The 26,886-nt window shown below is 30.1% G+C and overlaps 10 protein-coding genes across 10 annotated transcripts; 4 read left to right on the top strand and 6 right to left on the bottom strand.

Moving 5' to 3' along the window:
* Positions 1-38: 38 nt before the first annotated feature.
* On the bottom strand, positions 39-1,097 carry ELE39_002200 (eukaryotic translation initiation factor; the record flags this gene model as incomplete). Its single annotated transcript, XM_067345050.1, has 1 exon — positions 39-1,097. One exon carries the CDS (start codon positions 1,095-1,097, stop codon positions 39-41), a length of 1,059 nt encoding a protein of 352 aa, XP_067202971.1.
* Positions 1,098-2,008: 911 nt separating this feature from the next.
* Positions 2,009-10,276, bottom strand: ELE39_002199 (uncharacterized protein; the record flags this gene model as incomplete). The annotated part of the gene is made up of 1 exon (XM_067345049.1): positions 2,009-10,276. One exon carries the CDS (start codon positions 10,274-10,276, stop codon positions 2,009-2,011), a length of 8,268 nt encoding a protein of 2,755 aa, XP_067202970.1.
* A 769-nt stretch (positions 10,277-11,045) lies between these two features.
* Positions 11,046-12,233, bottom strand: ELE39_002198 (Ser Thr kinase; the record flags this gene model as incomplete). The annotated part of the gene is made up of 1 exon (XM_067345048.1): positions 11,046-12,233. The coding sequence occupies one exon, from the start codon at positions 12,231-12,233 to the stop codon at positions 11,046-11,048; it is 1,188 nt and encodes a 395-aa protein (XP_067202969.1).
* A 918-nt stretch (positions 12,234-13,151) lies between these two features.
* Positions 13,152-14,336, top strand: ELE39_002197 (uncharacterized protein; the record flags this gene model as incomplete). The annotated part of the gene is made up of 1 exon (XM_067345047.1): positions 13,152-14,336. The coding sequence occupies one exon, from the start codon at positions 13,152-13,154 to the stop codon at positions 14,334-14,336; it is 1,185 nt and encodes a 394-aa protein (XP_067202968.1).
* Positions 14,337-14,392: 56 nt separating this feature from the next.
* ELE39_002195 (DNA replication licensing factor MCM7 like AAA+ ATpase) lies at positions 14,393-16,975 on the bottom strand (the record flags this gene model as incomplete). The annotated part of the gene is made up of 1 exon (XM_067345045.1): positions 14,393-16,975. One exon carries the CDS (start codon positions 16,973-16,975, stop codon positions 14,393-14,395), a length of 2,583 nt encoding a protein of 860 aa, XP_067202966.1.
* Positions 16,976-17,341: 366 nt separating this feature from the next.
* ELE39_002194 (eukaryotic phosphomannomutase family) lies at positions 17,342-18,217 on the top strand (the record flags this gene model as incomplete). The annotated part of the gene is made up of 3 exons (XM_067345044.1): positions 17,342-17,513; positions 17,586-17,962; positions 18,038-18,217. 3 exons carry the CDS (start codon positions 17,342-17,344, stop codon positions 18,215-18,217), a joined length of 729 nt encoding a protein of 242 aa, XP_067202965.1.
* Positions 18,218-18,238: 21 nt separating this feature from the next.
* On the bottom strand, positions 18,239-19,891 carry ELE39_002193 (WD repeat; the record flags this gene model as incomplete). The annotated part of the gene is made up of 1 exon (XM_067345043.1): positions 18,239-19,891. The coding sequence occupies one exon, from the start codon at positions 19,889-19,891 to the stop codon at positions 18,239-18,241; it is 1,653 nt and encodes a 550-aa protein (XP_067202964.1).
* Positions 19,892-20,148: 257 nt separating this feature from the next.
* On the bottom strand, positions 20,149-21,021 carry ELE39_002192 (uncharacterized protein; the record flags this gene model as incomplete). Its single annotated transcript, XM_067345042.1, has 1 exon — positions 20,149-21,021. The coding sequence occupies one exon, from the start codon at positions 21,019-21,021 to the stop codon at positions 20,149-20,151; it is 873 nt and encodes a 290-aa protein (XP_067202963.1).
* A 1,004-nt stretch (positions 21,022-22,025) lies between these two features.
* Positions 22,026-24,119, top strand: ELE39_002191 (pap2p poly A polymerase; the record flags this gene model as incomplete). Its single annotated transcript, XM_067345041.1, has 1 exon — positions 22,026-24,119. One exon carries the CDS (start codon positions 22,026-22,028, stop codon positions 24,117-24,119), a length of 2,094 nt encoding a protein of 697 aa, XP_067202962.1.
* An 813-nt stretch (positions 24,120-24,932) lies between these two features.
* Positions 24,933-26,537, top strand: ELE39_002190 (uncharacterized protein; the record flags this gene model as incomplete). Its single annotated transcript, XM_067345040.1, has 1 exon — positions 24,933-26,537. The coding sequence occupies one exon, from the start codon at positions 24,933-24,935 to the stop codon at positions 26,535-26,537; it is 1,605 nt and encodes a 534-aa protein (XP_067202961.1).
* Between the last annotated feature and the right edge of the window lie 349 nt (positions 26,538-26,886).

Raw genomic sequence — 26,886 nt, 5'->3', positions numbered from 1 at the left:
GAACAAGGGGGTTAGCTTGGCTTTGACCCTGACTTGGTCTACTTGTCCTTAGTTTTGGCCCATTCTACATTAAGTAGTAAGTTATCATATCCGTGACGATTAAGTTTTCTAATAGCATTTTGGGCCTCTTCTCTTTTAGAGTAGGTGATAAATGCAAAGCCTTTTGTGTTCTTGGAATTATTTTTATTTTTAGCAAGAAAGACCTTGACAACTCTTCCAGCAGTTTTAAACAATTCTTGGAGATCTTCTTCGGTTGCATCCTCAGAAAGGTTGGCAACTCTGACCGTACAGTCATCTCTGTGTGAAGATTGTAAATTTGATCCTCTTTCAAAGGCACTACTGGAGGTGGTTCTGAAAAATGGAGGCTGATATCTATTAGCACTGTTAATGGGAATGTTTGCACCAATAGGGTTGATTCCAGCATTGTTACTAGAGCTAATACTAGAAGCGATAATACCACTTCCGACTGTTGTTTTAACATCATTTATGCCGACCTTATTAACAAGGGACGGCCCAAATCCAAGATTTAGTCCATTGTTAGAGGAAGTACTAGGCCCAAATCCACCAGTAAAAGATGAGTTTAAGTCATTAATAGAATTGCTTTGTTGTCCATAAGTAATTTTTTCAATTTGTTCATCACCAAGAATGAAGGGACAATTATTTCCAGACTTCTTGAACATTGAGAGCCTATTATTATTGGAAGCAGGAAGATCCATGAAATAATAATCATCTTCATTGTCTTTGTCTTGAAAGTTCATAGAATCTGTATTTTTTGGAATATCAATAGATATTTCGTCTCCAAGTTTTGGAACATCTGTATCAGAGTTGAATCTGTCTGCGAGATTTCTCTCCATAATTAGTCTTCTGTTGACAACATTCTTGTTAATTTTGATAATATTCCTGACTTCCTTAATTTTCTTTGTGATCTTAATCGTGGATCCCTTGCTATCTTTGATGTAACTAATCACATGTTTAATACCATCCTTATCTGGCTTAGATTCAAAACCTTTTAATGGCTCATCAAATGAAGGTTCAAAGTCATCAATATCTTCATCAGCCCAAGCGCTTCTTCTTACATTCATAAAATCGGTATCCATGATCCCAAAGTTGACAACTATTAAATTTAATTTTCAGAAAAAATTTTGGTAATAAACAAACAAATAAATAAATAAATATATGTATATATATATATATATATGTACCGTAGCTTTTTACTTGTACTTTCAAACTTTTTTTTTCTTCTTCCTTTTCTTCCCTTTACTACTATTTCCAATATCCCTCAAAAATAATCCAATTGCAAACTATTTGTCAGCCTTTTTGTGCTTGATTGTTTGCTTTGCTTAATTACAAAGAAACCTCCTCTAATATGAACCTTTCTACCTATTTTGGATGTAAAGAAAAATTTTTTTTCCCCTCTTTCCGCTTCACAACACTTGAAGGTTCCGAATATTATTTATAAATTATATAGATAATTTTATTAAATAGGCGGGCTGTCTCAAAAATAATTCATAAAAATTATTGTAATTACTATAAAATAATAAATATTATCACAAGTCATTTTTAGATTATTGCTCCTATTGCTAAAATAGTTAGCTTCTAGGAATTTTTTACTAAGAAAATCAAAATAAGTAAGTACGACTATAATGAATGAATGAAACGAAATAAATGAGTAGAGTAAAATGAACAGTGTAAATAGGTGGGATAAAATAAATGAGTCAAATGAGCGCGCACAGTAATTTAAGAGAATATACACAATTTCTTAGGGCTTTTACAACTATCTATACTTTTTTAATACTGGTGTACTTTAACCGTGACAACAAGATAATAAAATGATATACTATTAGAAAAGTACATCAATTTGAAATTTCCAAATTTTAATTGAATGAACTGAGCTCAGTTGAGTTAAGCTTATTTGAGTTTAATTTAAATCAAATTGAAATTATTTAGTCAGTTTTAGAATCATTTGTTATTTTTTTACTATTCACACGTAAGATGTTAGTATTATATCTTATCTATATACAAACAAATAATTAGATAAGGCCTCTTGGTAATTTGAAATTAATTCATTAAATAATTTAGGATTTTCAAAATCTTTGAATAGATATTTATTACAATATAATAATCCGATATAAGAATTAAGCCAAATGTGATATATATTAAAGAAAACACCTTTATCATAAAATTTAGAAATCTTTGGATTAGATGCCAATTTAATACATGCCAAAAGTTTTTGGAATACCCAATAAGAATTACTATATCCTCCAAGAAACTTTAATATTGTTTTATTCAAATTGTTATTATTGTAATATTTAAGCTTGTACAAAATTTTATCATAATAATTATTAATGAAATTACCATTAAACATATTACTTGTAATGACTAGTAGAATATTAATCAATAACTGAAGAATTTCTTTATAATCTTTATTACTATTATTTAATTTATTATAATTAGATATTGATATTTGTTGTATTAGATTTCTGATAAAATCTAGTAGTGAATATTGATTAACCATTTGTATTGTTAAAGTTACAGAAGAAGGTAAATTATTTTCTTGATTAATTACTTTACTTTTATTAGTATTTTTTACTAAATCTTTGAGTAAAATCTCAACTTTTGGATTTGAAAATATCAAAGAATTGTTAATCAATTTAATGTATTTATTTTGAAAACTTGAATTTACATCATTATCATCTAGATTTAAATCCAAGATTGAACTTGAACTTGAATCTAAATCTAAATCCAAATCCTGATTTATATTCTCTAAATAATGATAAATAATATTGGATTCTCTATTATTCATCATATTTAATATTATATTTAAAATATATTTAATATTCTCGAAGTAATTATGTTGAGAATAAATGTTATTTGTTTTAATATAATTAAATAATATTGGAAATATAAATCTTCTATTTATAGAATCATGTTCTTGATTAAACTCTAAACCTTTAATATTTCTTAAATATTTTAATATTCCAATACTTGTTTCCAATTCTTTAAATATAAAAGACTTGTATATAAAATGGTCATTCGTATCCTCTGAATATAATAAGTTAAATAATAGAGGAATATCATATCTGTCCAAAAATGATCTAGATAACATAAAGTAATTAATTTGTTTAAATAACTTATTTTCTGGTTCAAATATAATTTCAATAGAATCTGAAATAAATCTTGTCAAAAAAGATGATAATCTGATGCAATCCTCATGCTTACTTTCAAAGTCCTTATCATCGTCTTTATCAGAATTCTTCTCTTTTTCTTCACTTACTAATGTTCCCGATACAGTATTCTTTAATGTATTCAAAATCATAAATACTTGTGGAAGCTCTTTGAAAATATACCTTATATGTTTCTTTCTCTGTTTTTTGTTTCTCTTTCTCTTGTTCATTGTCTCTATCTCTTCTTTTATTTCTTTTTTCTCTTCTTCCTTATCATTCTCTTCGTCTTCCTCATCTACATCATCATTCTCCTCGTCTTCTTCATCTTCATCATCATTCTCTTTTTCTTCATGCTCCTTATCTTGATATATCTTATCTTCCTCTTTTTTCTCCTTTTCTTCTTGATCTCTCATCCTCTGGAGATACTTATTATAATGAAAACTAATAATCTCATAAAGTAGACTCAAAGTCTGATAAGAATAATATCTTAAAGAAATATCAGTACATGATAAAGAATTTACAACTAATTGAAGAGATCCATTTTTACAAAAATTCCTCAACCAAATAAAGTTATTATCAATTACTTTACTAAAGAATCTTGATTCACTCAATTGATTATAATTCTCCACAAAACCTGAACAAGTACGAATATCCCTTCCTTCTTCATCTTTTTCTTCCTCCTTATCCAATATTTTTTCATCAAATCCCTTAATATTTTCATTTAAAAGGTTTATATTCTTATTTTTTGAATTATGAAAACCTCTCTCTCTCAATATTGAATAAGCCAATTTAAATCTTGAATTAATTATTGGAATCACAAATCCCAAATCATAGATATAATAATCATTATTATTATCATTATCATTATATTTTCTTATTCTTATATTCAAATTAAAATCTAAATCAGAATTTCTTATTAATTTTGTATTATATGGAAAATTATTCAATGTATACTTTAATTTCTTCAAATTTGGATTTAACCAATTAAATTCTGAAATCTCCTCATTCTCAAAATCTATATAATAATTATTCAAATAAATTGAATAATAATGATACCAATGTTTTACTAATCTAATTCTTTCCATCTTTCTCTGATTAATCATTTCATCATCATTTTTATCATTATCATTCATATTATTAATTCCTTCTTCTTCTATTGTCAATGTTTCCCTTAATTTACTATTCACCAAAAACATATTGTGATTTACTAATATTAAACTTTTAAATATTTTTCCATTTATATTATAATCCTCATTTTCAAATCCATCAATTCTTGATTCAACATTTCTAGATTCATTTAAAATCTTATAATATAAACTATTCTCTTGAAATTTGCCTATCTTTGTTATTCTTAAATAATCTATTATATATTCTTTTGACAATAATAAATCCATTCTCTGATCATTCTCCAATTCTTTGAATTTCTCATCAACAATATTATTATTCATCATATTTAAACTATTATTACCATCCTCTTTTAATATTATCAAATATTCTATAAAAATAAATAATACCATAATATGTCTTTTTTTATTATTATTAAGAAAACTATTATTAGAATTCAAAATATTAACATTTAAGTAATCAAACAGAATCTCATGAATCTTGTTTAAAAATACCATAATACGATTAATTTTTAATAATACAAAATTACTTAATTCATTGTATATACATCTTGTAAATTTAAATGATCTCATTTGTTTAATCTTTGCCAAATACAATGTACTTGATAATAATATTATTGAAAGTAAATCAAATTCCTTATTATTAACATAATTATAATCCAAAATACTCTTATTATTGTTTATAAATGTTTTACTTGATTCTATAAATCCTATAGGATATTTATTTTGATATTCTTTCATTTCCTTTACTTTATTCAATAAATCATAAAATGATTCATTCACATTAAAATCCAAAATGAAATTCAAACACTTTTTTTCTTTTAAACCAAATTCGTCTCCTTTCTCATACCTTAACTGAATCAGATAACTATATAAACAATAATATATTGGATTATTTAATTTATCCATTAATACCGGCATTAATATAATATAGTAATAATGTATTATAAAAAAATGATTACTTTTAGAAATTAAATTTTGAAACTTTAATAGTAATACATTATAACATTCTATTAGAATAGAAACAATCTTCTTTTCATCCTTATTATTTTCAAAGTTCTCATAATATAGTAAATAACCCAAATATATAATCTCAGAAATTATTTCCAAATTATTTTTTTCAACATTGACTTTATTATTATATTTAGAATATAGATCGATCAAGAATTTAAAAATCAAATTTGAATTAACCAAAATATCACGTTTTTTGTAAGAAAATTCCAATCTTAGATTCCTCTCTTGATTCTTAAATACTAGCAAATCCAATATTTCCCAAAACTCCTGATCATTTTCATCTTGTACTTTCAAAAGCTGATTTCCATCTTTTATACAAGATTTCATTCTTGACTTTTCAAAATTTCCTACTATTAATGGAAAAATCTTGAATGAATTGAATGCTTTTTTAAAAATTTTGCTATTATTAATATCTAAATCTTCTTTCTTAATTTTGTAACTTTCCTTTTTGTAAAAGCTATACAATTCAATCAACTCTTTTGTTGCACTTTTAACAATAGTAAAACTAATTTCTTCATTAAACAACTCTTTTTTATTTACTCTAAACTTGAACTTAGTTAACTCAGAATTATCCAAAATCAAAATAAGTTTATATCCAATCGGAAATGATTCTATAATTATTTGATCTAATTGATTTATTTCATTTTGATGACTAATAAGTTTGTGATTTTCTTTCATATTTAAATACTTTTCATCTTGAATCATTTCCAACTCATCTGTTCTCAAATACACATAAGGGAAGAAATTTACCATAATATATAGAAATACTCTTGCCATTAATCCACCATTTTTCCTGAAATGTCTCTTAAACCCAAAAATCTCGATTGGTATATTCAATTCCAAGTTATTTCTCTTTATATTATGCTTCCTCTCTTCTCTAAAACTATATAATCTAACTTTGTAATACTGGAAAATGTCACGATCAACTAAAATCTTTATCAACTCAACAAAAGCAAAGAAGAAACAGCAATTAAAAACATCCCCTTCTTCTTGCAACCCTTCTTCTTTTGCCCCTTCTTCACCATCATTTCTCTCGATTGTAGAAATATATACTTGAAATAACTTTTGTATAAGCCTAGATAAAAAGATTCTCCCAGAAATTCCCAGAATTCCTTCTTTCTTATCCATTTCTTTCAAAATGATTTCTCTGGTTATTGACACTAATTCGTAATTAGATATATTGTCTAAAATAGTATCTATAAAGTACCCAATTAATTGATCATTCTCTTTACTATCTGTCAAAAATTCATAACTTCCACTTGTAATTATTTCTTTAAGATTCAAATCATTCGAAAACAACAATTTAAAAAGAAGCTTATTTCCAAGTCCCAACTTGATATAAATATCTAGAAAAGAACTCACTAATAGCTGTGATCTATTCTGTCCTTCTTTCAAATTCAAATCCCCAATTAACTTTGCCAAGTCTGTCAAAAATTGTTGAATTCTCACTGAATCACCACTAACAAAAGAAACTGGTTGTATTTTCATTCCATATTCATCTATTTCAGATCTATGTCCAGATCTTGAACTACAAAATTGCATCTGGTAATAATTCAATTCCAAAATAATTATCTTAATCTTATTATCCATTTCAATAAATTCGTCTCTCTTCAACTTCTCTTTATTATCCTTCAAACATAAAGAAATTGCAATAAAATTAGAAATTATTTCAGATATATCAAACTCTGATTGAAATCCTGTATCATATATTAATCTATAATAATATTTCACATTTTTAACAAAAGTGATTTCATCCTTAATAATCTTCCCAGTAATTTCAAATCTTTTAAGAATTTTAACTCTAACTTCATCACAATGTACCCAATTGTTGAAAACACTTGTTAGTAAAGTCTGAATAGACTTTGCTACAATTTCAAAATTTAATGAGCTATTTTTAATGGTATCACTATTAGTATTATTATCATGACTTTGTATCTCTAATAACTCAAATCTCAATCTTCTCTCAATTAAGTCAACTATATAATCATTAACATTACCAAACTTAAATTGGTAATTCTTTTCTACTAAGTTCAAATCTGACTTAAGCTGACCAATCATTCCCTTTAAATTAATAATACTGACCAATAATTCGTATTTCTGACTTTCAATTATACTTTTTGAATCCTCCCTTAAGTTATTATTACTTGGTAAATTGATCATTAATAATAATACTACCAAATCCATGTTTCTCTCCAAAAAGTCTTTACTGAGTATTCCTTCTTTTAGATAATCCTCAAAAAATCCCTTTATTAAGATCTCAAAATTGTATAAAGTCTTATTTACAAACAATAATAGCTTTAGCTGAAAGTATAAAAGATTTAAGTCCAAAGTTGAGAAATTATTATCTTTTCTTACATAATCCAAATAGTAAAATACACTATTTTGTCTTGAACTGTTCAACTTACTCACAATTGAGATCCACATCCCCATGAAATACTTTACCATGAAACTAATATTAGAACTCGTAATACAATTAACTGACTCTTTACCATTTTGGTTGGTATTTTCTTGGTAATACTGAATAATAATGGAAATTAAATTGTCCAAAAACTTGAATAGAAGAAACTTATTACAGTTCCAATCATATTTAAGTTTTTTAATATTGAGAGAATACAAAATGATTTGATAAAGATAATTATCAAAGAATCTTTTATATTCTAAAGTGGATAAACTATTTAAAAACTCTTCATTCAAGTAACTTTCTCTATATACTCGGTCCAAAATCAACTTTGTATTGTCAAACTTATATCCCATACTTAACAAAAATTCGTTTCCAAAACTTTTTAGAACTGATTTTAAAGCGTCCAAAATGATTTCAAGAATCTCAAACTTGCACCTAACTATATCCTTCTTTTCATTAAACTCGCTGATTATATGACTAGAGCTCATTTTAGCCTTAATATAATGAAAAATAACCATGTTAGAATTAATGTTTTCTTTTTCCACTTCTTTAGTATCTAATGAAGAAGAGCCCATATTAACATCCTCACTCTTTTGACCCTTGACTTTACTTTTTTTCTCCTTTCCAGTTGGACTCTTTGAAGCTATAATATTAATAAATATCCCATCATCTTCTTCTTCATTAACACCAATTATTTGATTTTCTCCGTACTGCTCTTCTCTTCCACATTCTTTATTCCCAATTGAACTAGCGTTTCCTAAACTTTGTATTGATGAGAAATCATAGGAATTGCTATTGTAATGGTCTCTTTTTGAAAAGAAGCTGCTTATAACGTCTTTCTGATCTCTTTCCTGAACTCCCTCCTGCTTAAAATAATGTCTCAGCAAATTCAAGATATTACCTATTTCTGGAAAAGACTGGTATATGATTTGCTTGATCATATTAATTATGTATTCACCTCGATCATTTGATTGAAATTCTGTGGAGCTGGAAAGAATGAACTTGGTAATCAAAGATAACCTCTTGGACAGATTAACCAAAATAATTAAATTTGAAATATTCACAAATAAATTTTCTCCCGTGTTAAGCATCTTTATTCCACCACCACCACTTCCTAGTGATGTTGTTGCTGCTCCTACTGATAATACATTTCTAATAAATGGAGGAACAATCCAATTCGCCAAGTAATTAATCCCAAGTTCAAAATCTGGAAGAGAATCCTTACTTAGAATATTCTGAATAATAAACTTCTGAATGTCATCCTTCTCAACCTGAGTAATAATCTTAATTAAACTAGAAACAAATCCTAAAACAAGGATCCCCTCTAATTTACTTTCTCCAATAGTGTTGAACTGAACTGTTGAACTCACAAAATATTCCATCTTTTCTTTAAAAGTGAGATCATAGTATATATTAATTAACAAATTCTGAATAATTGGGTATTTAACTTGTCTATTAATACTTTTAAACCAAACAAATATTAGCCTAACCTTTTCCTTGGTTTTAGAATTAATATGCAATCTTAACAACTTTTCAATAATTCTAGCATATCTTTCCAAATCATCATTTTTAGCTTCCAGTTGATGTCTTAAATCAACTTGAGAAAGAATTTCAACTAAATTATTAAATATGTAATTAATTACTGTCACGTTAAAAAATGATGCCTTTAAAGTATTTGGAATTTCTTCATTTTCCAAGATAGTATCTTCAAAAACAAATAAAAGACCCTTGGAGATATTTAAAGTATCATACTGAAAAGAGTTTTTAAATATGGTGTTACTTATATTTCGAATCTTTAAGAATTGTACTATATTCTTTTCAGTAATGCTTGAATTACAAAGTTTTGAAGATTCAATATATGAAAAATCCAGAAACGATAATAAAAATCTCAGATACTGAATTCTAACTCCGACCTCCGATTTTTTGTCATAGAGAATGGTGAAGATATCTTGGTTATTATCTTTAAAAATAGAAATTTGCTCAAATTCAGGTCTTCCTCTTTTTTTGTACTCAAAGAATTTACTGATTGAGAGGAAAGATGGTAGGGTGAAATTGAATTCATGTAGAATTTCTTGTTTATGAGATTTACTTAGACTTGAAATGGATGCTAATAACCTTAGTGATGAAGAAATTAATACCTTTGAAGTTGAATTCAAATGGCGATATATATTCGTTTTATATTTTGATATAATAAGCATGCCAATCTTTTCTATATTCTCCTTAAATTCGTCTAAGTGACTTATATCTACTCTTCTTATTCTAAATACAAAAATATAATATTCGATAATTTCTGAAATGCAATTTAAAGCTCCTACCACTATCTTTCTTTCAGTAGATTCTCCATTTTGTATGGATTTTTTACTCTTTTTAACTGAAATACTCTCAACCACATACTTTGACCAAGCTTGAAGAAGTTCCAAACATAACGGTGAAACCCTCAAATAATCTAATATATTTGATGGAGTGCCATTTATATCAATTTGAGCCAAAATCTGTATAGTTTCTAAAATGTTCTCGGGTTTAGAAGAAAGCAATCCATTTATGATTGAATGTCCAGAGAAATTTGCCTTCATATTAATATTTTCAGTATAAACTAAAATAATATTAAATAAATAAATAAAAAGCTTCTTTTCACTTTCAAATAATCAGCCTAATTAAATTAAACTTATAAATTTCAAAAAAGAAAAAGCTCTTCTTTTTTCAAAATTAGTAAAATCTAAATGTTCCTCCTTTGTTCTAAAAAAATCTGATAAACTTGCATTACTTAATTCATCTCAACTTTAATTGCCGATTTATAAATCCAAACGAACAATTATCACAGTGAGAGCATACAAAGAAGACTAAACCTTAATATCCAAATGTCTAAAGTCTAGCTCTTCTTGTTCCCTGCCTAACTTTTGTTAGTCAAATCCTATTTTAATTGACTATTATTTTAATTTGTTATTTTTGCCTACGTGTCAAAAAATAACTATTAAAATCTGTTTGGCGCCATTTCGCATTTTTTAATAAAATAATTACATTAACACGTAGTAATTTATTTGTACATGTAACAATAATTTTAATTGATGGTATAGCTTTTAAGCCTAAAGATTATTTTTATAATAATTAGGAATAGGCTAAGAATGATAAGAAATTGAATCCATATTTTGAAAAGTCACTCTTCTTTTTACGAATGAATAAAATTAAATACCATATTAAAATATTTGATTTCTTATTATAAATAATAGCCAATTTAAAATTCTTGAGATAATTTTGGCACTAGCAATAATGTTGGAGAAGGAGGAGGATAGGACAGTGCGTTTGCTAGGTGCTGTAAAGACTTGATTCAAATTCTATAAAATTTTAGTAGACTTTCGCGTATTTATCAAGTCTTCCAAGTTTAGATTTTCTTAATACTTCAATATCAAGAGTAATAATATCTCTAAGTAGATGCTGACTATTTGGCCTCATATTAGGGTCAGTCTGTAGGCACTTTGAGCACAACTTCTTTAAACATGATGGGAAGAAAGAAGGAATTTCTGGAGGAACTCCTTCTCTAATCATACTAATTAAAGTATTATCGTCATTAAATTTTGAATAAGGTATTCCCCCACCAAAAATTTCAATAATACAGCATCCAATGGACCAGATATCTGTTTTATCATTAATAAATGACCCAGCTCTGACTGATTCTGGTGAGATATATCTTACTGATCCCCCATTATTATCTAGTCTGTAGTATGAAAAGGTTCTCTCTCTAACATTACCAAAGTCACACACTCGAATGCTAAGGTCTTTCCTATTGATTAACATGTTAATGGTTTTAATATCCCTATGTATGAATCTATAGGGATCACATCCCTCGTGTAAATAGGCTACAGCTTTGACTAGTTGTACGCACCACATCTTTCTAATCTCAAGAGGAATAATGTTAATCTTAGAATATAAAACTTCAAAAACTGTTCCTCCATCCAAATATTCCATTGCAAATCCTATTTGGCCAGTTGATGGATTTAAAATACCATAGTATTCTACTATATTTGGATGCTTAAATATACGAACATAATTCAACTCTGATTCTATTGACTTTAACCTTTCATCTGAAAGCTGATTACTTCCATCTCCTTTACCTCCCCTTGTAAATAATTTTACTGCAATTTCTTTTCCATTTGGTAAATTCCCTAGATTATTGCTTTTACAAAGATTAACTACACCAAATCCTCCTGAACTAATTAAGTTAACAAATTCAAATTGACTTGAGTTTATTAATTCTCCAGCAGGAACCTTTAAATTATATTTTATTTGGCCTTGCTCATTTCTTTCTAATGTCACTACTCTTGGCATTAATTGATGAAGGTCATCCACTAGCGATGTTCTCATCTTAATGCTACATCTTGTAGATCCCCCTCTTCTGGAATTTACTCCTTGAGTATCTACATTGTGTACCTCCAAATTTTTTTGATCTAAATTATGTTTTTCATAATCATCATTTGCTTTATTAACATCAGAAATATGGTTGCCTTCTTCAAGTTTTGTTTCACTTAATTCCATTACTTTCACTGTCCAAATAATAATCTTTTATTTAGAAAAAAGTTCCTTTTTTAAATATATTCCAAAAGTTGTTTCTATTACCTCTTAATTATGATTTCTAATTAATTGTGATGTAAATTTTTTATGTTATAGCAATACACAATACTAATTAACAATTTTAGAACAAATATGCACAAACCTAAAATAAATTAGGTTATGTCAGATTTATTAGCAACTTGATCTATATTCTTTCTTTCAAATTTTATTCATTATTGCTCAAAAAAAACGATTTATGCTTCTTTCCTCTTAAATATAAAAAGCGCAATATAACGATAGATAATAATCAGAAATCAAATATTTAAACCAAATAATACTGTTTTATTAACTTATTAATTCTATCTGATTTTTTTTACTTTATTTTTTCCCAAATTTTGCCATACACTATTTTTTTCTGTTGCATGCAATTTCTTTTTTAGATACCGGACAAATAGGCGCCTGGCAAATAGGCGCCTTACTTCAGTCGAGTTATTTTCTAATATTTTCATGAAAAAATAAATTAGAACAAGAAAATAATGCTTGGAGAATATTTGTGCAACCTAGAAATTTTGGGGATTTGACTGCTTTTATTAGAGAGATGTTGGGCAGCAGTTTCACTTTTTGAATAAAGAATATTTCAGAGAAATAAATAGGTATTTTATATGCACAAACACACACAATATTTTAAATTTAAGATATAATATTATTTGAGTAGTTTAACTGGTAACCCCAGTCAAAATTTAATGTGTGAAAAGAAAAATCTCATTTCTCTGCAGAATTTAACGAATGAGTTTTCTGATTTCATACATCTTTTATTCTTAAGCTAATTTATATTTAATAAAGATTGGAAAAAGCGAGAAAGAGAAGATTCATTGCGCATACATTCAAAAACATATAGCAAAGATGGACTTTTCTCTCATTAAATCACAATTCGATGATTCCATGATTGGCCACACATCTTTTATTGGAATTCTTTTAAATACCTTGCTGATTTTAATCTACTTTGTGCTTGGCGCGCTTTCTGTACTGCAATCTTTATCAGCTTTGGAGTTAAATACAACAGAGAATGTATTTGAAACAAATGGAACAAAAATTAGGCCCTACTTTTTAAGCACACTCTCTATTGGAATTGTTTCCAGATTACTCTACATTATAGTTTATTTGATGATCAATCTTTTACCAAAGTTTATAGAAAATGGACTGATTAATAAGCTAAACATATTGAGAATGTTTGATTACTTAATCAATATGGTATTTCTTGCATCCTACTCTATAGTAATTGTCTTATGGAACTCAATTCTCACAGATTCTAGAAGCTTTGAATTTACATTAGTTACATTACTGAATTTTGCATTATACTTTACTGGTGGAGGAATGGTTATCACTCTTTTCTTTACTCAAAAACTTCCTGCACTTTTTAATGTTCTTTATATTATAATGGGACTCCTCCAGTTATTATATTCCTATTTTTGGGTGCATTATGGGTCATCTTTAATTACACAAATAAATAGGCGCCAAGTCATGCATAAGGACTTGCAAAGGGATTTAATCTCGAAGAATCTGAACTTTACGTGGAATACCAATTCTAATGCTATAAATTCTGGCTTTAACCAACAAGGAGGTGCAAATTGGCTTCAATATGGAATGTTGAATAGTGGTCAGGTGTCTATTGCACAATTTAATCAAAATTCAGATGCAAATACTGCGAATACGGCTTCGTCATCAAATAACTCCAACAGTTCAGTGCTCTCAGGCCTATTCATATACAATAAAGACTACAGCTCGTCTATCAACAAGCTCAGGTTCAAGATTCAAGTTCTTACTCTTTCATGCCCAATTTCGTTACTGATATCCGGTTTGTACTACCTACTTAGAGGATTCGGAATAGTTAATTCTAACCCAGACATCCTGCTAAACACTGTATGGATTGCGCTATACACGTTCTTGGCAGAAACAATTCCGTCCATAACTTTAATGTACGGATTTTGGAGTAGTAAGAACTCACTCTTAGGTAATCCAATTTATAAAAGTTATAACCAGCACAATAATTTACAAGACAATTTTAGATGTTATACACGAATTTACTAATTCTACTAGTATTGCTTCTTCCTCTAGTTATTACAACCCTATATTCCCCCTTTATTCTACGAAAAATCCGTGATAAACGAAATAGACTGTCCATCTTTGCTCTTGGAGAGTACTCCTAACTCAATGTATTCGTCAATAACCAACTCTAGTTGCTGTTTAAGTAGTCCCCTATGCGAAATTCTAGTTTCAATCTCAGAAATTGAGATCTCAATCATCCCATCAGTCATAGGCTCCTCATCCTCACCTTCTTCTCTTGCAATTCTCTCAGCCTGTCTGCGATGTAAATCCTTAATAATCTCAATAATTTGATCTCTAAAGTCATGTCTTTTACTTTTTGCTCCAGGATTTGAAAAACCACCTGTATTTCCTGCTTTTGTAACACTCCTTTTGCTCTCAATCATTAATCTGGTTGCTTCTTCAAAGTCGGCTCTTTCCACTATATTACTGAATCTAAGCCTAGCTAGGGCTTGAGAGAGTCTCAGAATTCCTAACAAGGTTCTTGGAGTCGTATAAGTTTTTCTCCAATCCTCCCTGGTTTGTTCGATCTTCTCTCTTTTTCTGAGCTCAACATAGTGTTCAACAATCTCTGAAACTAACTCTTTTGGAACCAATGGAGTATAGGTCTGAGCCTTTTCTATAAAGTATCTCATAAATACTGTAGAAAAAACCCTCTGCTCTTGGTCAGATTTGGCTCCGTCTTGATTTTCGCTCTCAACATCTTCTTGTCCCTCATCATTATTTCTTCGTCTCCTAGCCCTTTTAGTTGAGCTCTTTGTCTGGTTCACTCCGATTCCAGGTTTCTGCTGAGAAGACAAGGATCTACCAAACTCAAAGTCATCGCTTGGAGCCTTTTCATTCTTATGTACGTAAAGTACGTGACGAGCAAGTCTAAGATCTTTCTCCTTGTCAGGAATATCCAAAAGCAAGAACTGAAGGTCAAAACGAGAAAGAAGAGAGTCTGGGAGATTCATATTGGCCACAGGAGACTTCCTGGGATCGTATCTTCCTGAAACAGGGTTTGCTGCTGCCAAGACTGACGACCTTGCATTCAAAGTTGTGGTGATTCCGGCTTTTGCAATTGATACTGTCTGCTGCTCCATGACTTCATGAATAGCTGTTCTATCAGATTCATCCATCTTGTCAAACTCGTCAATGCAACATATCCCGTTATCTGCTAAAACTAGGGCCCCTCCTTCCAAAGTTACTTCCGAAGTATTCTGATCTCTAACTACCGAAGCTGTCAAACCCACTCCACTGCTCCCTTTTCCTGTAGCATAGATTGATCTCGGAGCAATCTTTGTGATTTGAGTCAAGAGTTGGCTCTTTGCAACTCCGGGATCTCCCATCAGTAGTATGTGGATATTTCCTCTAATTTTCATCCCATCGTTCACTTGATTTGTAACTCCTCCAATTAACTGCAAAAGTAGACCTTTTTTCACATCCAACATCCCAAAGATCTCAGGGGCAATACTATTTGCAAGTTTGTCATAAAACTGCGAGTGAAGAACCTCATAGGCTCCTCCGCCTGGCCCACTAAGACCATCCCCCCTATTCTTCTTATTCTCTCCCTCGTCCTCCTCCATCTGTTTCACTAGCTTCTTCTCATACTCCGTCAGGGAAACTTCCTTGCTAGAAACAAAACTGTGAACATCATGAACTTCGAAATACGTGTCTGCTGTTAGACCCGATCTAAAGGCTTGAAATCCCTCCTTTACTACTGGAAGAAACACGCCTGAAATAGTGACATACATCCCAGGAAGCAACTTTCTTGTATTCTCTCCCATCGCTATAACTTTCATTGTTCTAGGTACATTCCCCGTTGGCACTTGATCTGCTGGCTCCTGGATTCGGATCTCCTGGAACTTAGTAAATTTGCTCTCTTTAATATTACACTTTAGATTTCCAGTCCTCTTGTTATTCTTGCATTGGCTTGATTCACAATCAGATAAAGGCATATAATTGGTGCCTTCTACAGATTGCCAAATTGAGGAACCACAAACCTCGCATGTATAGTTGACTACTTGTATTCTCGGCTTCACATTAGAAACACGAGTAACTATACAATTCACCTGTACATAGCCGCCAACATACTCTGCTCTGACTTCTCTTAAAGGCGTAATAGGCATTCTTTTGCTCGCTTTAATGTAAACTTCAAAGTTGGATCTCAAATAAGCCGGGACATTACAGGTCTTCATTGCTTCGGATCTTTTAGTATTATTCATCTCCTCCAATTTAAAGTCTATTATATTCGTACAAGTAGGTACCGGCAAACAATTATCGGCTGCTATATAAATCAATTGTACATATCTCTTAGTGTTTGATAAGATGGAATGAACCAAGTTATTGTATTCTGTTACTTTATTTTCGTACTTTCCAAAACTCAAGATATCGTCAACCTCAATATATAGAACATGACTTTCCTTATTAGATATACTTTGCAAAGATTTCATGTACTTTTTATGCTTCCAAATAGATTCCTTCGTTGTTTCTACCCCTACACCTGACATAACCACATCTTCTCCTCCTGGACTCCCACTTGCATCATACTCCTCAAAATTCTCCAAAAAATTTTGAATTTCTTTAATGTGATCACTGTAGGCTCTCACCTTTTCGTGAGCATTATCCGCTCCTATCGCCATGTTAGTACTTTCCAACCTGAACTTCGAATACGCTTTTTTGAGCACTACAGTTCTCCAGTGTTACCACTAAGTGCTGGCTTTTTTTGATTTTGTTAACTTGTTAAATACAATTTTCTTTTAATAATTTTTCGCAAACTTTATCTCAACTTCAAATCCCCATTACTTGGTATTATTAATCGTAGTGTGGGGTCGGCTTTTTTTTGCTTAATAGCCTACATACCGGCATGTTTTGGCGCCAAACATCGAAAAAATGGTAACTTTTTTATTAGCAGGGATAAAATAAGCTCAATTAGCTTTTTATTTATTTAAACAAAAAAATAATAAATGTTATAACAGGAATTGATTTAACACACAAAAGGAGATCAAATGGATTCGAAGAAGTTGTTTTTGTTTGATTTGGATGGGACCCTAACTCTTCCAAGGAAACCAATCATGGAGGATATGGTAATGACTCTCAAGAATGCAAAGGACAAAGTTAAAATAGGAGTAGTTAGTGGGTCGGATTATAGTAAAATATGTGAGCAACTACAGAATAACGGTAAGTTTTGTGTGTATTTATTTCCTTTTTTTAACTCTTCTAAACTGGAATGTACCTAATATTAATTTTTAGAGTTAAGTTGTAGTCACTATATATTCAGTGAAAATGGAGTTGTATTCCACAATGAGGGAGTAAAACTGAGCTCAGAAAGCATCTCAAAGCATTTGGGAGAAGATAATATCAAGAGATTTATCAATTACTGTTTGAGGTACATTGCAGATCTGGATATCCCAATCAAGAGAGGGACATTTATTGAGTATAGGACGGGAATGTTGAATATATCTCCAATTGGAAGAAATTGTTCTTATGAAGAAAGATTGGAATTCTTTGAGTTTGACCAGAAGAATCGAGTTAGAGAGAAGTTTATTCAGGACTTGTCAAGAGAGTTCTCGGATCTTGATCTTCAGTATTCTATTGGAGGGCAAATATCAATAGATGTATTCCCACAGGTAAGTCAGGAGATTTTTAGGAAGTCAAATTTAATGATTTTTGTGTTTAACTCTCTTTTTCTTCTATTAACTCAGGGATGGGACAAGAGATACTGCTTGAGACATGTTGAGAATATGTTTGATGAAATCCACTTCTTTGGGGATAAGACATATCCAGGTGGAAATGACCACGAAATCTTTAATGACAAGAGAGTCATTGGACATAATGTACTTAATCCAAATGATACAATTCAGCAGCTAAGTAGACTAATTTGACTAGAGCTAAGTAAAAAAGTACTAATAACTTGTATTCCACACATGTACAAATCCGCTTTGGTCTCCTGAAAACATTAAATTAGAGTGGTAATTTAAGTGTATTACAGATACGGATTTAGCATTAATATGTGCAGAAAGTCTTTTTAAGCATTTACCTGTTCTAACATTCCAAATACCTATATCATTTCCATTTGGATGAAATAGGGTATCCTGATCCTCAGAATCCAGTGAGAATCTTTTAAAGTATTTTTGAATCCTTTCATCAATTCCCGGCTCCGATAATCCATCCCCCTCCCAGAAAGCTTGAGACTCAAAACTATCATAGGAAATATAGCAGTTCTTTCCATTTAAAGCATTCCAAAGCTTGATAGTCCCATCTTGAGCTGAAGAGATTAGAAACCTACCATTTTTTAAGAACTGACAAAACCCCACTCCGCTCTCATGAGCATAACCTATAGTTCTAGGCGCACTAATTCCAAAATGGGTTTGATATAAATTCAAGAAGTCACTTGAGCTTTGATTAGGAGTGTTTTCGCCTGTAGTGCTTTCCTTACTAAATTTGAGAAATCTCTTCTCGTCATCATTCAGCTCAAACTCGATGCTTTGATGCTTCTGGCTTTGTTCTTGTTGTCCTTCCTGGCTTATTCGTTTGGTCTGGCTGTCTTCCCATCCTTCCCGGACCATTTGTTGTCTAATCAACAAAGGATTCATGTTATTAGTTTCCTGTACAAACTCCCAGTCTGTCAGATTGCTGTTCATATAGAGAAAAGGCTGTGGCGCGAATCTAAGATCCCAAAGTCTAATAAAACCATTCTGGGATGTACTAGCTAAAATATTGTCGGAATCTGCCCTCCAAGCTATACTTAGTACGGGAGAATCTGGCCTATCTAATTTAAGATTGGTAGTTTTCTTGTCCAAAAACAATGTTTGAGAAAATTTCCCCCCAATTCTCAAGTCTAGAATTCCCACAGTTCCATTCTGTAGAGCCAAACTTACAATATTTGGATTTGTTTGATTTATTATCGAATAATTAACTTTACTTCGAGAGCTTAAAGTAAATGCACAGCTTCCTTCAAAAGTATCCCATATTTTAAGATTTCCATCCCATCCACTTGTTATGAATAGTTGTCCATCATAAGGACTTAAATTAATTGTAGAAACTACTCCTCTATGGTTTTCATTTTCTCCAGGATTTAAGTAATGTACAGGTTCTAGCTTAAAATTTCGACCTATTTTTACCCTATTTTGTTCTTTTTCTGTAAGTACATATCCCAATGGGAATTTCAACTCTGGGCCCTTTCCATTGTTCAAGTCTCTATATTTGAGCATCTCGCTAATGTTATAAATGCCGATAGCTCCTCTTGTATTGCTTATTGCCAGCAAACCTTTGTGACTAGAAATTGAAGTTATCATTGAACTATCTTTTCTACAATTGAGTGATACGTTTTTAAGTAGACTAGGAATTACTACATCCTGATATCTCTTCTTATAACAAAGTACACCTGTTTCAAAGCTGTCTCTCTGCAAAATAGGGTGTACTCCTTTACCTCTAAAAAGAATTGAATCCAAGGTCCCCACTTGCCTATTTCTATTAGGCTTTATCTTCTTCCTTCCAAAAAGAGCACTTATATTCCACGGGATCTCCAAATTCTCGTATTTAGATCCGAGATTCATTATTCAAGGTTTTTATTCACATTATTCCCTGTTATTATGCTTTTATTTAAAATTAAGTTTTTTTTCAATATTTAAAAAAAAAAATTATTTTTTTTCTCTTAAATGCCGGTATATTAGATCTAAATAAAGGTACCGAACAAATAAGTTATATGCATATTACAAAAGAAATAAAAAGTTTCAAGTAAACAAGCCAAAATATTAATTTAAAAATAATTATTTAACTAAAATAGAAATAATCTAATCTAAGTTAATTTAAGTTAAAAGTCCTTAACAATATTTGAGTACTTTAGTTTGCTTTGTTCAATATCCACAATACAATTAAACAAAACTTCCTTATTAAAATATAATAAATTGCAGTTTCTCAACTGTTTAATAACTTCCAAATCGCTCTTTTCATCACTTTCTGTATGACTCTCCTTCTCAGCCTCTATATTGCTACCTTCACCTGAAATATATTTTTGTTCAACTACTGTTGCTGAGCTTGAGACCTGTTTCTCCATGCTTGTATTAGAAACTGCTGATAATGCATTTGAATCATTAGATGGAGAACTAACTGGATGCAATGGAGCCAAATTTGATCCTTTTGGCTTGTTTGTATTGGCAACTGCTGCTGCTAACGTAGGCATTGAACTGATTGCATCTTTTGCATTCAAAAATTCAACCTTTTGACCTCTAGCTGCCAATCTTGCTCTAACATTATACTTTAAAGTTTCTTTAGGTTTTTCCTTTTCCTCATCATTCATTGTTTTTGTATCCTCATCTTCATCAGCATTTTTCCCCGTCAAGGATGACCCATTCATTCCCGAAGAGTCTCCTGTCTTTGATTTCCATATATTTGAATCAAAATCAGGTTTAGATGTCTTTACTGCCACCACCATTTGAGAACTTGATGGCTTCCTCAAACCATCAACTGATAAATTTTTGCTAGAGATAAAGAAGTCAGAAGTATCCTTCACATCGGTATTAATCGACCAATCGTCTATATTGCCTTCTGATATCACTGACGATATATTTGGGTCCCCCGCTGCTCCTTTCAATCCTCCTATTATTGGCTTTTTTGTACCAGCTAAGTCTCCCAAACCCTTAGACTTCTGCTTTTTCTTTTCAAAGAACTCATTTAGTTTACTCATTTATTCTTTACTTCTTTTTCTTCAAACTGTTTTTTCTACTGTCAAATATATATAATTTTTGACTTCTGGCGCTAATCTCAAGGCGCCAAATGTGAAAAAAATATTAATATTAAATATATTAAAATATAAATTAAATAAATTATTGTGCAATAATCAAAGAAATAAATTATTTTAAAATTGTGAGAGAAATTTCTTTTTTTTAATTTAAATAAGAGTTTTGGCCAAATACAGAACATAAAGATAGATACTATTAATAGAAAGACAGAAACAATTTAAAGAAAGTAAGAATTTTAACAATCAAAACGGTGATTTCTGTTCTCAAGAGCCACTTAAAGGCTTAGATAAAGTAGGGATATAGGGGAGTTGTTGTTTAAGCTTATCATAACAAATAAATCCTGTCCATTTGAAAGTAAACAATCACTATATAACTATAATAATATACTCCAAGAACAATAAAGAACGTGATGCTCTCTTGCTGGCTTTTCAAGAGCAAGTCAACAAAAAATAATAATTAATAGATGCTTACGTGTTTATATATGTGAATTCATAAATAATATATACATGTGTATTTACATAAACATACATAAATATATATGTATATATATATGTACATATATATATACATATTTATATTTGATTATTAATAATTATATATAAACCAACTGAATATAACTAAAATTTGTGAATAAGTAAACAATAATATATCATCATTCTAATATTTTAATTACTATACTATAAATAAAATCATAACTGAATATATTTAAATATAAAGCTCGTAAATTTTGAAAATAGGAGATTGAGAATTTATACAGGAAACAGACAAGTCTGAAGAAACTTGTACTTTAAGGATATTATTTTGGACTATTCAGTTTTATTAATTGTAATACTCTGCTTTTAAAGAAAAAAAAGGAGTAAGAATATACAAAGCATTAAGAGAATTGTTAAATAGCTAAATTCCAGCAATACAAACAATAATTCTATAAATTACGTATTTTTAAGTTAAGATGGATCTAGTAAATTTGGAATTATCCAAAGGTTTAACGCCGGTACCTAAAAAACAGTATGGAGTAACTCCACCAATATCAGAAGCTATGGCAACTCCACAAGATTATAAATTGACAGAAAACTTAATAATTGCAATGAGACAAGAAAATCTATATGAAACTGTGGAGGGTATGAAAAAAAGAGAATATGTACTGGCTTCTTTAAATAAATTGGTAAGAGAATGGATATACGAAGCAAGTTTGGAGCATAGTATGAATGAAGAGGAGGCGCTTTCTGCTGGTGGAGGAATCTTTACATTTGGATCATATAGACTAGGAGTTGTGGCAGCAGGATCTGATATTGATACTTTGTGCATAGCGCCAAGACACATTTCAAGGGAATCGTTTTTTTCATTCTTCTTAGCAAAGTTACAACAAGATATTAATGTTACAAAAGTACAACCTGTACCTGATGCTTATACACCAATTATTAAAATGGTTTATCATGGAATGGAAATGGATTTATTATTTGCGTGCTTGAATTTGTCAAGAATTCCAAATGATTTAAATACCCTGGATGACGATTTACTTAAAAATGTTGATGATAAAACAGCAAGATCATTGAATGGCTGTAGAGTAAACGATATGATTTTACAGCTTGTACCAAATAAAGAATCATTTAGAACAGCTTTAAGGTTTGTAAAACATTGGAGTAAAGCAAGAGGAATATATAGCAATGTACTTGGTTATTTGGGAGGAATATCATGGGCAATATTAACAGCAAGAATTTGCCAATTATATCCAAATGCTGCTCCAAGTCAAATAATTAATCGATTCTTTTATATATATAAAACATGGCAATGGAAAAATCCTGTAATACTTTGTGAGATTAAAGAAGTACCTAAGAATACCCCAGGATTGATGGGATTTAGAGTATGGAATCCTAATTTAAATCCACAAGATAGAGCACATGTAATGCCTATAATTACACCAGCATTTCCTTCAATGAATTCAACACATAATGTTACACATACAACTTTAAGAGTAATAACAGATGAGCTTCAAAGAGCCTACCAAATAATTCAAGATATAGAGAATGACAAGGCAACTTGGCACGATGTCTGGTCGCCATTTTTATTTTTTGAAAAACATAAACATTTTATACAAATAAAAATGTTATCAAATAATGAGCAGGCTTTCCATAAATGGATTGGATGGATTGAAAGCAAGTTAAGATTCTTAGTAAGAAAACTTGAAACTTTTAAAGGCCTTCAAGTTAGACCTTGGCCAAAAGCTATTCAAGAGCAGGATGAAGCTAAGGATGGATTTACTTTTGCTCAAAGCATGTATATTGGCTTAATTTTAAATAATAGCAATAGCAGTAATAACTCCGCTTCAACAGGAGTTGCAGGGGTTTCAGGAACTTCAGACACCTCTCCGGTTGTAGATTTAAGAGGAGCAATACTAGATTTTGTCGGCTTTATTATGAATTGGAGTGAAGTTGAAAATTATAAGGATTCTATTGATTTAAAGGTTAGACATTTAAGAGCTAAAGATCTTCCTAAACACCTTAGAGAACAATCTAGAGCTAATGCTAGAGCTATTAAAGCTTCAATAAATAATAACATTAATGCAAATAACTCAGTTAAGGAAACCCCTTCAAGTTTTATTTCCTCACAACAATCAACGAGTTCTTCTAATAAAAGAGCTAGAAATGAGGATGAACTAACTAATAGTATTACAAGAGACTCAAGTTTAAATAATAACATTAAAAGCCAATTAAACAATAGTGGCAGTGATTTAAATAATGATAGTAATAGTAGTGTTAGAACAGATTCTCAATGCGATGATGAATTTGCTAATATTAGCAAGAAGCTTAAAGTACTGCCTTTAAAGACCCCAAGTATTATTTCAAATGATTCTGAAACGTCATCCATTGAAAATGGTAATGATAAAGTCAAAGAATTTGGCGATATTGGTAAGAATTTTTCTGGAATTGCGAATTCTAATAGCATTAATGGAACAACAAATATCAATATTACTCAAAATCAAATTAAAAGTGTCAACTGTAGACAACCATTTAAATTGAGAATAAATATGTCAAAAAAAAAGTAGTTTAAACATCTAGTTTTCGGTGCTTTAGTTAGTATTTATAATATTCTTTTCAAGATTGTTGGTTTTCTTAATAGTAAGCATTCACTTAATTGCAATTAAAGCAAATCCACCATTATTTATCATAAGTACGGAATTATTTCTTTACTGCTGCAATAGGTTAATTCTCCCCCAACCACATTCTAACCCAAATATTGCATGCAAACACGCAATTAAATATTTCATGTGGATAAACTTGAATAATAGTAAGGTATTCACAGAGTTGATTAGTTCTGAATGAAAGATATTGAAGTTGAGTAATTTATTACTAAGTTAGCTAGAAAGATTTCAAATAGAATTAAACTAATAAATAACTTAAATAGCAAATTAAATACAAAAATCTGATTGCCTTAAATATATTATTAAAAACTGTATTTTTTTTATTAATATTAACATATCAGCTTTTTTTACAATAAATATAAAAAATCATATATATTGAAAGTTATTATTTCCATTTGTAAAATTATTAAGTGAAGTAGACAAGTGAAGCGGAGACAGGTTAAAAATAACAAAAAAGAGGGGAATAATTAAGATTAAATTGAGTAATTTTAATTAATGGATTAATATTAACAAAAGTTAAGGAAGAAAAATTTTTGTTTTATTTCCTTTTCTGTTCTTTTTTTCGGGGGGTTATCTGGAACATTTAATTGGAAAGGAACCAAGCTTGAAATTTGAAAAGAATTTAATTTGAAAAAATAACCAAAAACTTTAGTTAGTGAAATAAGTCCGAATAATATTCTCTTTTTTTTGATCTAGATCATTATTCTTGGGGGGGGGATGAGAATTTTCATACTTCTATCATTTTTAAGCCTTGTTGGTTGTGTAATTAGAAAGGGGGGGGGGAATCAAACAGTATCATTAAATTCTAATTCAATAGACAATAATTTTGATGTAGTCAAAAATGGATACTTTGTAGATCCTGCAAAATTCAATATCTGCGCAGATACAAGTAACCTTGAAGAAGTTAAGAAGATCCCAAGATTGAGCAACACGGAGTTGTACAATACAATGAATTTAATTCAGTTACAAGTAATTGCTAGACATGGAGCAAGAACCCCAGTGAAGTCATGTAAGTGCTGGGAAGGTTATCAACAAAACTGGGACTGTAGTAATTTAAAAACTTTAATTCATACTTCGGCTCTTGAAATGGAAAGCAAAACTCGAACATTGAAATTCTCAAAACATTATGAAGCTAAACTGTGGGAAAATAGTTTAAGTAAAACTTGTAAAATGGGCCAGCTGACTTCACAAGGATATGAGCAGCATAGAATTAATGGAAAACTGCTTGCTAAGGCTTACTTCAAAGGAGAAAGTCTTGTAACAAAAAGTGGATTGGAAATGGATAACTATGTGGATGAAATGTATATCAGATCATCTGATACCCAAAGAACTACAGTTTCAGCTGCTGCATTAGTTACTAGCCTATTAGAAGAGATTTTTGGTAAAGAGAAAACTTTTCAAACCTTTAGAAATATACCTATCTTTACAATGGATATTCAGTCTGAATATTTATTTGCAAATAAGAACCTTGTGGACAATTCTCAAGTATTAAAACAAGTGTTTAGTTCCAAAGAATTTCGAGAATTGATTGAAAGTCGTGAAAGCTTACATATGGAATTGGATCAAAATGCCAAAGTAAGCGATATTAATAGTTCTTGGCCATTCGACTTTCTTGATTGTATATCTATGGCAGTATGTTCTGGGGATGATAATCAACTTCCAGAAGCTTTCTTTAAAAATAATTTACTTGAAAGAACAATGTCAGCAATAGAAAAGGAAGTTTCTACTGTGTTTTCATGGAACAATTCAATTATAGCCAAAGGCGATATTAGTAGATTTATGTTTGAAATTAGAGATTTTATTCTGGATGCTATATTGTTAAATGAAAAGAAGAATGATGAATTTTCTAACATTAAAAAGTTATGCTCGAACACTGGCCGAAGTCAAGTTTTCAAGAGCCAAGATTCTTTAGCAAACTCTGAATATTTACTCACTCCTCTATGCAATAAATACGAGCAATATTCTTCTTTGAATGAGGAAATAAATATTAAAGCACCTAAATTTATCTTATTTTCAGGACATGATTTGACAGTCATTCCATTGTTATCTTCTTTACATCTTTGGGACGAACGTCTGCCGCCTTACGCTTCTACTGTTAATATCGAGATTTATCATAATCCTTCCAAAAAACAAGAAAACCATGGAGACTCAAACAGTTTTTCAAAGGTTGAATCAATTCAGAAAATTCTTCCTTACTATACGAGACTATTGTACAATGGATTGGTTGTGACAGATAAATTAATGGGATGTAAAGGGAACGAAGTTTGTCATGTAAGTTTTTTTTTTAATTTAATGAAAGCCATTTTCATAGATTTAACTTAATATTTTAATTCTAGGTTTCCAAATTTTTCGAAGCAAGTAAATTTGCCAAATTTGAAAAAATTGGAAAAAGAGAAGTATTAGAGTCTACCAATAAGTATGAAAAATCTTCAGATGAGGCTCCTTCTGACAAAAATTCCTCCGACAAAAAACCAAAGGACCTTGGGGGTAATCCCAATTGGTTTTATTGTATAAATACACCTATTGTGCAATACTCCCTTTCTTTCTTACTCGGAGCTTTCGTATGCTTCATATTATTGCTTTCGATTAAGGTAAGTTATATATAAATCATTTTTTTTTGTGAACTATTAATACCAAAACTAGGCTTTGAAGTTTAAATCTAGTTGATTTT

Source organism: Cryptosporidium sp. chipmunk genotype I, assembly GCF_004936735.1.
Source record: "Cryptosporidium sp. chipmunk genotype I strain 37763 chromosome Unknown contig_23, whole genome shotgun sequence".
Taxonomy (NCBI): Eukaryota; Apicomplexa; class Conoidasida; order Eucoccidiorida; family Cryptosporidiidae; genus Cryptosporidium; species Cryptosporidium sp. chipmunk genotype I.
Note: the sequence above shows the minus strand (reverse complement) of the source record. Positions and strands in the feature narration are given on the sequence as shown.